Below are 13035 nucleotides of genomic sequence, written 5' to 3'. Positions count from 1 at the left end.
TATCAAAAGTACTATTTTTCTTTCTCACCTTAATCTGATTTCTTCCCATATATGAGCTTCTTCGTCAGGCTGTTGTCCAGGCGCAGATTGTATACCAAACTTTCGCCTCAGGTTCTTGATGGTGTTCAGCTACGTACTAAGATTCTAAACAAGAGACTACTATTACAAGTTGGATTTTTTCCAAAATTGAAGCCATTCCTTCCTAGGCAGCCTTGGTCAGTTGATTATACATACTGCTTGCACCTTAACATTTTAATTAGTTAATTGAGAATTCTAATGTCTAGCAAGCCTGACTTCTTCCCATGTATGAGCTTCTTCATCAGGCTGTTGTCTAGACAGAGATCAAACTTTTGTCTCAGGTTCTTGATGGTGCAAGCTACCTACCTAGGTCTTTCTGTGTTTTTCTCATCCATCAGCATCCCCAAGTTTTAGTTTGCTAATTGGCTTCTTCAAAGCACTAACCTGATCAGCTTGTTGTCCACATTGTATGGAAAGGCCTCACTGGATGCAACTCAGCTGGCAGTTCGAGCGCAAGTAGTTCCTGTTTCCCACCTTTGTAGTTCAAGCGCAATTAGTTCCTGTTTCCCACAACAAACTTCATCACTTCCTAAAGAGAAAATGAAAACAACCTCCGAAAGAATAGAGGACACAATACTTGCCTAGTCTTTGGGTCGGCCTCGTCTTGCCTCAGGCTCCATCATGAAGCAGGTTCATGAGGCCACTTTGTCCTTGAAGACCTAGATAGACCTGCATGACACAGTGAATTGAATGTTCTACTCATGTAGAAAGGAACTACGAGCAAAGAATTATAAACATTTACTTTGCTACAGCAAGAGGAATGAAAATGGAATTGTAGAAAACACAAATAAGGAATGTCTATTCACATAAAACTGTAAAACTTTGTTTCAGGAGTTTGTCCCCTCTATTTTACGGTTAGGCGAACCTTATGACCAGTACAACGGCAGCAGCTCACATCTTCTTGTTTTTTTTCACTCCCTGGGAATTCTAAAACAAGTAGGTAAAGAATGAACTATGACCTAAATCTTCGAAAAGCTACTCCAAACTCTCCTGTTACATAAAATGTCTGACCTCTTGTCAGGGTCATTCAAAATTATAGTTTGGAAATTACACAATTCCCACATCCAAATGCCCCCAAACCCTAAGTGTTTGGTCAACAAAATAATTTTTCTATGACAGCATTCCATTATTATATCATATGTCTGTTAGAAAAAAGTACAGAAGTCATACACCAAAGAGTTAAGCAACATAAATACGTGGCAATATTTCAACAAATTCACACCTTCGGTTGTAAAAGAAATAGAGATACCTCTTGACACGTGTAACAAGAATACTAGCTACCAGAAGCCAAGTCTATTTTTCTACCACGTTCTTCCACGCAAGCTTCATGATCTGTCAAGTCAAAGTAATCATGTTTCAAATTTTATTACTAATAAATTAAGGATCTACAAGCAACAAAATGGAATCAAAGATAGTATAATCACGTAGTTTACTCCATAGCTCCCAAACAACAACAAAATGGAATCAAAGATAATATAATCACGTAGCTTACTCCATAGCTCCCAAACAACAAGAACAAAATAAATGAAAATTTTCACATGATTGAATAAAAAAATAAAATCTTTCAGGTTTGTGATTTACAAAATATATGCAACTGTAGGATCACCTCAACATCATGGCAGATGGATTATACATAAGCAACAAAAATGAAAATCATGCTTATTTCGTTCATTCTGATAGGAGTTGATGCAAGAATTAAGCCTGTTTACTATTTCAACCAAGTTGGAATAGCAGATACATATCCAAATCCAAATTAGGTCACACCTGGGTTTCTAGACCCATTTTTTATGGGTTTTTAACACAGTTATAACTGCTTCCATACTTACAAGAAATTTGTATGAACAAATTAGACTTTTAATTCAGAATATAAAATTATATAATATGTTTAACATTCATGATTAGGCTATTTATGGTATGTATATGGTCCAAATCAATGGACAAATACAAGAGTATGATTAGATATGGATCCAAATTAATCGGCACAAGAAGATCGATTTACGACTTAACCAAGCCAGAACATCCTGGGTCTTTTCTAGACCAAGACAAAGGAAGTAGCTACAAGTTCCATCTGAGTTTGACAACTATTTCATCTTGTATTCTAGCCCGACACACAATAAACTTTCCCACTCTCCACCCCGTTTTTAGGCCATTAAAGGTATCCTTACATCTAAAGCATATGTAAATGTTTAGTGGAGAACTTTACACTGGCTGTAGATTTGGGAGCACTTCAATGTGCCAACAGGTGGTAATGCTTCTTTTTTGTCCACTCTGTAGCTGTAGATCTGGCAAATGCACTGTCGGCAATACCAATTTCCATAAGGTAATACCGGAAAAGACAAAGAAATGAATTAAAATTAGTACCTAAGGCCGACAGTTCTCCGAAAAAGCAATAATCTCCTAAAAGAAATGAAGCAAAGAGCAAACAAAGAGGTTGAACAGGAAAAAAGTTTATCAAACCCTGACGGACAAAACGGCAATGAATCTGGTAGATCATTAATTCAATGATGGATTGAAACTAACTTCTTTATTTTTGATGAGCAACACATAGTTATATCCTTCCTTTTCTTCTTCTTCATCTTTCTTCTTCTTTCTTTTGTCCTGTCCGCAAGAAGCATTTTCGCCTCCCTGCGACCAAGAGAACAATCACCCTCTGCTTACGGAAAAGATTGATCTATATATAAAGGCAAACCCTACAGCAAACTCCAGGAGATTACCACCAAAAATCGGCTTATTTACAAAATTGACACATTTATGTATTTGGATTCTGTCTTGGCGCACATGCTTACCAGCACTAAATGCATTCACACTCGCCTACCGCTCCAACATTTGGACATAAACTCACTCTATTTTCACTAATTTCAGAGGGAATTGGATGGTTGTCGGGTAAAACTGTCCCAACCAATATACGCTAAGGATTTTGCCAACAGGGAAAATTTTGAAATGTACAGATCATAGCACGCCACTTAACTCTGACATAACTGACATTTACAGGTCCACAACAACAGTAAATGAGTATAAAGTGTACAAGTAGGTTTCAAAGCATTACAACTTGTTCAAGAAGCATTACATCGTTCAGGAATGGATGCACCATCATGGTTGTATTGACAACTGTTACTGCCCCTTCTCCCACCAAATTCCTCAATATTCTGCAATTGCATTCTTCTAGATTCACTTTACTAAGAAAATTTTAGAAAATTTGGTTTCCTAGGGTTAGTGGGCTGATGGTACCCTGTAGACCAGAGATCTTCATATTCCAGCAACACCTGTAAAATCCCAATTTACATTTGCCTACTCTCAATTGGTTCCAACAACAAAAGTGAGGACTCATTAAACATGAAAATTCTAGCTCCCACCTTTCATCTAAATGACCAACTAAATTCTGAAATAAGGCAAGTATAAGACTGCTTGACAAATCATTTAAAAGGTCAAATAACATTTTTGCATTGAGTATTTCCACATTGTCAGCAACTACTCTGATAGACCAAGGATGTAACTTCTCCAATCTTGTGAACCAACATTTGGAAATTCAAGAAACCAAATTCCTAAGTGGAGATGTAATGCAGAAAGATATCTCACATTCAACAATAGAAAGCAACCTCAAATCTGTTCTCTAGTATGACACTGCTCAGAATACTAATTATATGTTACAAAACGATCCAAAGGAAAAAATATTGGAAAATCTGATTCAGAATACGAATAGTGGCATCTAATACTTCCTTTCACTCAGGAAATGTATCTGGTAATTACAGGATAGGGAAATATTTTTTTGGAAAGGAGCTTCAATGATGACATCTACTGCCATGATCAAAATCCATCTGGTTGTAGGTCGACAAAAATATACAACTGATATTGTATTATCATCGCTTTCATGTGATTAATCTACAATTAGAAAGAAATATCAGCAACAAACACATACAAATAAAGCAAGCTGATCCAAAAGTGAATGCTGATATTTCTTTGCATTATTTGTATGTCTTTAAAGGAAAGAAATAGAATATAGTAGTCAAAAGTGAATGCTGCACAAACTCAAAGACCTGTGGAAAACACATTTTCAAAACGGATATAATGTGTAGAATTCAAAATTGATTCTACCTAGTCCGCTAGTTTTTTCAGAATATCTATTCTATGTTGAAGAACTTTTTTGAGTTTGCATAAAGTTCAGAAGCCTCCTGTAAGAAAGTAATGACTTATGCAGAAAATAGTTGAAGGCGGAGAAACTCAGTCCAATTGCATATGCAACACTGGCTGAAATGCCCAATTAACTTAACCACTTCTGAAGGACTAGCTGCATTTAAGATTTTTCATGGAGTCAGGACCATCTACTGACAACCTTTATGTATTCCCATTCATATCAGGATAATTCCCCATTGAAAAAGTGAAATCTTCAAAACCACATCCTTTCTGAGCAAAATCCTGCTTTGCTACCAAGACCCTCTTGAGTCATTACTGCTAAAACCCGGCTGTTTGGATAAGAGTTGTAATGGCAAGTGAATTGTTGGAATCACTCTTTTTTCTCTCCCATACAAATAGGTTAAAAAGGCTAAATTCTATCTAACATGAATAAATTATAACCCTGATGGATCAGTTTCTGACCACTAAAAGAGAAGCTTCATCTACCACAATCCAACTTTGAACAGCATGCAGTAATTGTCCAGCAATAAGAATGCACAACTACAAGACACTGTAAACAGTAGCATAGCTGTGCAAAATTGCAAACTTTCATTAGCTTTATTATTCTCCTGATTACACAAATTTTTCAACAAAACTGTCTAGTTATCTTGTTTCCATACTGGAAAATTGCCATAAGATTGCACGTGTAATTTTCAGTATAAAGAGAGGAAAAAACAGAAAAGAGAATGTAGACAATTTCCAGTATATTTTGAAGATAGCAGTAGAAGCACTCCAATGTAGAAAGAAACCAAATCATTCCACTAGAGAAGGAACAAAAAGACGTTCCCAAGATCTGATTATCCAAAATGTAGACAGTACAAATACAATGGATTTTTAGACAGTGTATGTATTAAGCAACACGCAAACGTTTTTATCTTCATGTGTCTCCCTTAACATGTGAGAGTGCATGCATGCATGAAAGTGTGTGAGTGCATGCACGAGAGAGAGAGATAGAGAGAGCTCAATCCTTAGAAGGAAAGAGAACCAAAGTACCAGAAATTAACCTACTCAACTAGAGTACCAAGAACAAAATGCAGCTGATTAAATTCAATTTGATGATCCAGATGTACAAATCTAGAGATATAGTTGACAGATTAGACTTTTGCACATATATACACTGCCAGAGAGAAAAGGAATCTACAAAATGCATTTCTATGCAATCTAAGAAAAAAATCCCCCAACTCTCACAAATCTGTAACACAAACATGCAACTGCATTCCAAGCATATAAATTGAAGATCCACAACTCTAAATTTCCATCAAAGCATAAAAATAAGGTAATCCCGCCTTAAACTATCAGAATAACTGATGAGTGACTAGTTTATTGAGATTCATAGAAACATTTCAGAATTACTGATGGCATCTAACAGCCTTTTTCATTCACAAGTTGAAAGACAATAACAAAAAGTAACTTAACTACTTGGACTGACTTCAATAGCAAACTTCAGCTGTCATTTCCAAATGACCATAGGTACAACATCACAATAAATCACTACTCAGTTCCACTATCTGATCACACAACCTCGAATTCTATTAGTACATAATAACTCAGCTATCCAACGTAAAACATTTTACTCATTTATCATAACACCCCCCCCCCCCCCCCCCCCCCCCCCCCCCAAAACAAAAAAAAAAAAAAATTGCAATTCAAATTATCTCAATGGCTTAATTATGTTCTCCATCACAATAAATCTCGAGTATGTGACAGGACTAGGAAGAACAACCCCTTTGGTTCCAAAAAAGAAACTATTCAAAAATTAAAAAAAAAAAATCCATTCAATACAACTAAGAGCCTACATATGAAAGAAGGCTACAATAAGCAAGTAGTATACACCTCAACTATCATCGAATAATCATATGCACCAACATTACACACATTGACGTTAATTTGTGTGTGCCAGAGAGAGAAAAAACAGAAGAAAATTAATGATACAAGAAAATCAACAAATTATACCACTGATTATCTTGCTGAACAGAGCGAAACCAAGCCTGGCCAGGCAGGGGGCCAATTGGGCAGATCCAAACCCGGTTGAAATCCCCTAAAGCCCATAACTTTACTCCTTTATTGCGCTCCAGCTGAATTCCCATCAGCCCCATTGTTAGCTTCTTATTAGTGCTACTGCTAGTACTGAAACTGGTTGTTCCATCCAAGGCAACAAAATACTGAACTGGGCTTAAGACAACCACATTGATATCCAAAACCCTTCTTGCAAATTGCAATAAAACCCAGAAAAGAAGAGATCTTCAGGGCCGCTGATGAAGGCTGAACAGCAGAGAATTTCGGAAACCAAGCCATAGCCAAAAAGTTGGTATTTTTATGGGAAGAAATGAACTTTCTCCGTATATAACATGACATGAATTGTGATCAAAGCTGAGATTTCAAGCTGGATTCTTGGTGGAATTTCTCTTAAGGTTTTGAAAAGCCTGGAAATTTGTTTTCTTGCAGCAAGCACAATAGACACAAGTATGAAAGGGAAAGACCTGTCTGTCACTGCGTGTGTTTGTTGGCGTGTTTGTGTGTTAGTTGGTGTGTGATGATTAGCAAAGGGTTAATTAAGGATGTTTTCGGATTGGTCGTTAATGTTAGTTGAACTCCCTAATCCATACCCGGATCCGATAATATTACCCGGTCATGGTTTTAATTTTCTAAAAAATGGTTATGTGAAGCCTTTATAAGTTTTTATAAACATTCACTTTTTGGCTATTAGTTATTACTAAAAAAAAACTAATAATTATTGTTTACACATACACTCCTTAAATACTTCTTAGAGCATAAGCCTTATGTCATTTACATGTTAAAATATCAAAAATTAAACGTACTACGTTCTAATATCTTCTGTCATTTCCGCGCCTCGTTTCTTAAATTCCCCCCCCCCCCCTCCTCCTCTCTACTTAAAAAATTTAAAAACAAATAGATTACCTTTGCTAGTTGAGTTTTATAAATGTATAATTTGGAAAATGAAAGACAATAATGCATTTGCTTTTCAAAAATACACCAATCAAGGGGATGCCTAATTTCATCAACTAGACAAGCCTATCACATTTAATCTATAGCCATTACAACCTTATCTTAAAAAAAAAAAGATAAAAAACTATACCAAAATCTGTCACACTATAAAACATTCCAATTCCATTATTTGTGTATTTACTGTCAATTCCAAATTCAGCCAAACATCAGAATGTCTAGTTACAAGATGATTGACTTCAATGAAACAGTTCAGTACCATTTTTTGAGGGTGAATTCAAGCAAAGCAACTAATGCAAGGTACAGATGCTACATTCTCTACAAAGATACAACATTGAGTTCAAGTTGGCAATCAATTGTGTACATAAGTTGCTGCATCTGTCTGTCTGCAGAATAGATGTAATCTATTCATGCTTCTTCCCCTTGAAACTTGCCCTCGAAATTCTGCTAAGGAAGCCAGTATCCATCTTTCGATAACGGCCTTGTAGCTGTTCGAGGGCATTATGTACGAAGCCATCAATCTCATCTTCATACTTCTCATACACAACTGGTAGCGTGTGGGCACCAACAAAGCCTTCAAGACAGGGTTTTGCATCAGATGGTAAATCAAGAGTAAGAATCTATCTGCAGGAGGAGCTAACCGAAGAAATAGATCAAATTTTTCTAAGCGATAAAGAAAACTTTTACCACGTAAAACTCATACCCCACATAACAAATGCATGAATAGCATTTCATCAATTCACATCCTACCCCAACCCCTGCTATCCCTTCTCCACATGTTCGATCCAGGGATTCGATGCTATAAAGCAGGGCATCTTTTACACAGGAATCTTAAATTACTTAGAATAACAAGATAATATCTCTGAACTTCAGCATAATCTGATTAGCCAAAAAAAACATATTAACTCCTTCTTGATCGTGTTTCTAAAGAAGAAAATTGTAGCTTTGCCCGTTTCTTTTGCTGATGCCACAGATTTCTATTCCTTGTAGCCAAGATATTTAAGTTGACCGAATTTGAACTTGGGGTGCAAAATGAAGGATTGCTGATTTCTTATCAACAAATAAATAAAAGATGGCCAGTGCATGAAGACACACCAACATGCCATGTATGTAGCAACCAACAAGGTGTCAGTGAAGTCAACACCAAATAAACTGATAAAGTCACAAGTTCAAAAAATAGAGATCCCTTACCTATAAACAGAATAGTCATGAAGTTGCACCAGCTTGAAATCACAGCAACAGCAAATAAGCTCAGTATAACCTAAAATGAAGGAAAACTACTGACTTTTAGTTGCCTAAAAGAAGTATCAGTTAAAAACAGGGCTACTACGACCTAAACTCATAAAGAAAGAGACATAAAGATTTCTTACAGCAGTGCATCTGATATAGTGCTACAAGACCAAGTTACAAAAACCTTAAATCCCAGAGAAAATAAACTGCAGATCAGTATTATAGAGATTGACAAATGATGTAGAATTGGAAAACCAACAGAAGAATATAGGAAGCAGAAAAGACCAGTCAACCAGCAAATTTTTCAAGATCATAGCAGCAGGAATAACATTATAATGGTTTATTGAAAAGGAAGTAAAACATCCTGACTCAGCTCCTGTCTGCTGCGCATGTCCCAGTGTGAAGCATGTGTAGCTTTTTATTTCACACAAATAAACAATGGAGTTATATCATACACTGCCTTTAGATTTTATATTTATCTGATACAACAATCATCATTCACATAAATTATATCTATCTTTAGGAGTTCCAGGAAATGCAAAGCAGCAAATTTCACGCTTAACTAGAAGGTGAGCGACATACAGTGGTCCTACAAGGCAGGGACAGGTTAGGTTATGGACTAAAAGTCTGAGCCAACGGTAAATGAAACAGTATACAGAACCTGGCCATAGGGGATTGCGTCCACAGTGGATGAACTTTCAAATAGGCTCTGAGTGCCAAAAGTGGATACAGTGTCAAAATGGCAGTCACCCACAGGCCCGAACTTTTTGAGTGCAGCAATTAGAAGGTTACAAACATTCTCAAAGCTTTTTGAAATTGAAATATGTTTTCCCTATTATCTTATTACCATGCCCCTAACTAGGAAACTGAACTTCCGAATGACTAGCATTCTTCAAAATCCCTCTTAGTCATCAACCTCCTGATTCACAATAAGTAGGTTCTTACAGAAAAGAGATAAAGTGATAGGAAATGATTCTTGGCATTAAACCTACCCAACTTTGCTATAGTAGGCTCCTCAACTCTTTACTGGACAATTTACCCACACACCAAAGACTTGCTAGACCTTATATTGTTGCTCAGCCACAATCTATTCTTTGGATCACTGGTAATGTATGAGTAGTTTTGGTTGCACGCAGAAATTTAAGTTTCATAACAGATCCTCATAGCCAGAGGGATGAGCTACCTGGAGTGTCGGATAATCAACCGAAGCTTGAAGAAAATTGTAATGGTATTGAAGAGAGAAGAACACATTAAACTTATTCAGTTTTTAAGAAGTCCTGACATGGAATGTCAGTGAAAGTTCATGCATGAATTGTTTATGACCTCAATAAATGGTCAATATGTTCAAAAGAGCATATATGTAGAGGAAAGATAATGACAATATGTTTCTTACCATCAGAAACTGCTTGATGTCTCCTCCACATGCAGTGTCCTGAAGGAAGCCCAGACCCTGGTTGACCTGAATACTTGTGGTCTTAGCAACATTGACAAAAAGCTCCTCAGGCAGAACAAAGCGTGGGACTTCAGATCGAGATCTATTGCCATTAAAACTCCAAGGTATTAGCATAGAGAATCAGAGTGATGAAAGAAAAAAGTTTAGAGTAGTCTAAACAGAAAGAATACTTGTTTAAAACGCCTGAAGCATTTGACCAAACAAACTGAGCAACCATGACAAAAATCAGGGCAAAGCATATCAAAGAGAGAAAATGGTAGTTGAGCCATTCAAAAAGCACCCAAACAGCTGTAGCACCAGCAAGAACACCAGCTGAGATCTTCTTATTTCTCCACAACAGGACATCAGCAGCTATACACACAGGTTAACAAGAGATGAGATGTAAAATTGTCTCTACAGATATCATTGTAACACGATATAAACAGAAAGAACTGTTAGATCACACTTACATTTCCCACCCCCTAAAAGATGATGAACTGGTTTCTGGCGCCCAAACAATCTGTTTAACTGAGAAGAGACTGAGCTTGATTTCTGCTCCTCAAAAAATGACACAGATTTATGTTTGGACACACCATCGGAAAGTGTTTCCATGACATTGCTGATAAGATCCTCAGCTGATATTCCCTCAGGCATCTTTAAAATGCTGCAAGAAATGAATAAAGAAACATCATGAGAAGAACATACTTCAATAAACATCACAGCAAGCAAAAAACAAGATAGCAGACAAAACAATAATGTCAGCTAATTAAGTGTAGAAATCCTAATGTAATAGGAAAATTTGTCAGCAAACAAGGTTGGTAAATTATAAGACAAAGGATGACAGCGCAAGTTAATTGATTCAAGGGTTCTGAAGCAATATAACAGTAGTCACCAACAATTCCTAGTTCATCACCAAGGCTGAATAAGGTATAGTTTGTAAAAGGGAAAGTTATATCATAGCTTTGTGCATAGGAATGGCACAAGTCAAAAATACATTGTAGGGAACAGGGACTGCTTTAAAACCAATATTAAAAGACATGCAAGAAACTTGTAAACGAGCCACTGGAATTAACATTTTGGAGTATCATGGAAATGGTTTGCTCACCCTTCATATGCCAAGTTTTCAACCTGCAAGCCTGCTAACCAACCCATATGATTTATTGGCAGCAAACTTACACGTGTGGAACTGGTGCATTCCAGTTCCAGAAAAGCATAGGCTCCAAAAGCCAGTAAAACCAAAGGAACTGAAACTCAAAGGACTAGTAAAGGTGTTGGCTGTTCTTTTACTTCACATCTAGCTGAAAAGATAGCCAACTAGACATTTTGGCATACGAGACATGGTTATTTCATCTAATTTCAATAGCAATTTTGCACTTCAAACAGTTGGTATAATCAGAAAGCCATACCAAAACATGCTTCCATGTCAAACTTAGCCATTAACAGTGAAAGAAATGCAATTATCCAGCTTTTATAAAAGCTGCTGATAACCTTAAAGAGTTTACTACTTTTAACTTAGAAGGAGTAGTCCACTGTGCTTCTAAACCAAACTGCACCAGTACTTGGATTAAATGCGAGACAGAACATGGTATACACGTGTGCAACCTATTTACGAGGCATACAATGAGAAAAAACTGAATGTATTCAACACAACCTATTTAGGAGACATAAAACATGAAAAAACTGAATATGGAGACAGACTTACTTAACAGAACCTTAAGGGAACCTCTTGGAATTGCAAGGGCAATTTATGTACACCGTTCACATTTTAATTCGGTTTTCTATGGATAGTAGAAATTCAGACTAATTATATGCCCAAACTTCAATGCACAAGAAAAACAAAAATGCAGTCCTTGAGCATTTTAAAGGTTAAAAATGAAGTATCACTAAACTTTTAATCCTATATATTTCAAAGGCCACTCCCCTAGTTCAACTAACACTTCCCAGCACCGACAATTACTTAAGCATAGACCACGCACTCATATTGGTATCTTCCTAGCTTAAAAACAAGCACTTAGAAGAGGAAACTCCATAAAGAAGCCTACTAATTCTACAAAGAACTATTCCTTTTGTTCTTATCTTGAATACACAATTAAAACCTATTAATTAAAAGGCAATAAACTTAGAAAAGGGGGCTAATAGAAAGATATCAACTTTCTGAACAAAGTTTTCACGATTACTTGAAAAGTGGCTTTTTGGGACAATTAAATTGCAGAAATACTTTATCCAAAGTATTATACCACAAAGAAAACTCAAAACAGGACAAAAGAAGTCCCAGATAAGACCACTCTCAAATCATCACATTTACACCAAAAGAATGAGAACAAAAAATTGCAAAATTTACCAAAAACACAAAACAAAAAAAGGCCATCCCACATCATAAAAAACCAGTCTCCATTAAAGAATCACTACTAGTATGAACCAATATAAAGACAACCCAGAAACCAAATGTTAATCATACCAATTAAATTAACAAGTTGAGTCCAGAACACCAAGAAATTGGAGGTCAAGAAAATTAACCTGCAAGAAGATTACAAGACAAATGGACTGTAGACAACCCAAAGCCACAAGAGTAGAAGTTGTTGCAGTCTGTTTGAGCGTGTGTAGTGCGCGAGAGAAAGAGAGAGGGAAGGGGGCCTAAATAGCGTGACAGCAATCAATATTTGGAAAATAGTTTGAAGTGTCGAGAGTTGAGACGACGAAGAGGAGGATCAATGAACGACGGAATCAAAGAAATATCAACTGATTGACCGAGTGGTAGAGGTAGCGGCAAAACGGTAATTTCACAGAAGCTCTGTTCAACTAACTACTAGTCCACAATGATTCCATGTGGACAACGTGGGTCAGCGTCAGAGATAATGTCAGAGATGAATGGCTGCTATGACTATAATTAATTGCTGTAATTAATTTTTTGATTAGTGCTAATCAGCCTGCGCTTTGGGAAATGGAGTGCCACTACTAACTTTTCAAAAATAAGCCACGTTGGGTTCATCGCTGAAATACGTTCACGCAGCCAACAAAGTTCATTTTTTTTCGTGATCTGCAATTAATTAACCTGCATAGTTAATAATGACAATTAGAGCAAAACACGAAAAGTTAAAAAAAATATGAAAAGTCTAAACTCCAAACATGGACATTACTTGGTCAGCACTAAGGGAATCAAT

At 36.5% G+C, this 13035-nt stretch overlaps 1 protein-coding gene and 1 long non-coding RNA gene across 3 annotated transcripts; both read right to left on the bottom strand.

Moving 5' to 3' along the window:
* Window positions 1-664: 664 nt before the first annotated feature.
* On the bottom strand, window positions 665-6741 carry LOC113772242. Its single transcript, XR_003468505.1, has 5 exons — window positions 6202-6741; window positions 2599-2703; window positions 2282-2372; window positions 1328-1410; window positions 665-747 (listed from the first exon to the last, which is right to left on the bottom strand). It is a non-coding gene; the product is annotated as an uncharacterized LOC113772242 (long non-coding RNA).
* Window positions 6742-7352: 611 nt separating this feature from the next.
* On the bottom strand, window positions 7353-12585 carry LOC113770596 (reticulon-like protein B8). 2 transcript variants are annotated; one of them, XM_027315109.1, is made up of 6 exons: window positions 12333-12585; window positions 10345-10538; window positions 10066-10246; window positions 9836-9977; window positions 8404-8473; window positions 7353-7786 (listed from the first exon to the last, which is right to left on the bottom strand). In XM_027315109.1, the coding sequence occupies exons 2-6, from the start codon at window positions 10526-10528 to the stop codon at window positions 7617-7619; spliced, it is 747 nt and encodes a 248-aa protein (XP_027170910.1). In that variant the 5' UTR covers window positions 10529-10538; window positions 12333-12585; the 3' UTR covers window positions 7353-7616. The 2 variants fall into 2 exon arrangements, with proteins under 2 accessions (XP_027170910.1, XP_027170909.1); XM_027315108.1 differs by having other exon boundaries at window positions 12392-12585.
* Window positions 12586-13035: the final 450 nt, after the last annotated feature.

The sequence above is a fragment of the Coffea eugenioides genome, chromosome 5 (assembly GCF_003713205.1).
Source record: "Coffea eugenioides isolate CCC68of chromosome 5, Ceug_1.0, whole genome shotgun sequence".
Classification (NCBI taxonomy): Eukaryota; Viridiplantae; Streptophyta; class Magnoliopsida; order Gentianales; family Rubiaceae; genus Coffea; species Coffea eugenioides.
This window is presented reverse-complemented; position numbering and strand designations above follow the sequence as displayed.

Bases quoted from the DNA above. Each gene is read 5' to 3' on its own strand.
- LOC113770596 (XM_027315109.1), bottom strand. From the start codon at position 10,528: ATGCCTGAGGGAATATCAGCTGAGGATCTTATCAGCAATGTCATGGAA. The intron at 10,247-10,344 runs GTAAGTGTGATC...CTGTGTGTATAG, and splicing joins TCTTTTAGGGGGTGGGAAAT to CTGCTGATGTCCTGTTGTGG. The intron at 7,787-8,403 runs GTAAGGGATCTC...CCTGTCTTGAAG, and splicing joins CATGACTATTCTGTTTATAG to GCTTTGTTGGTGCCCACACG.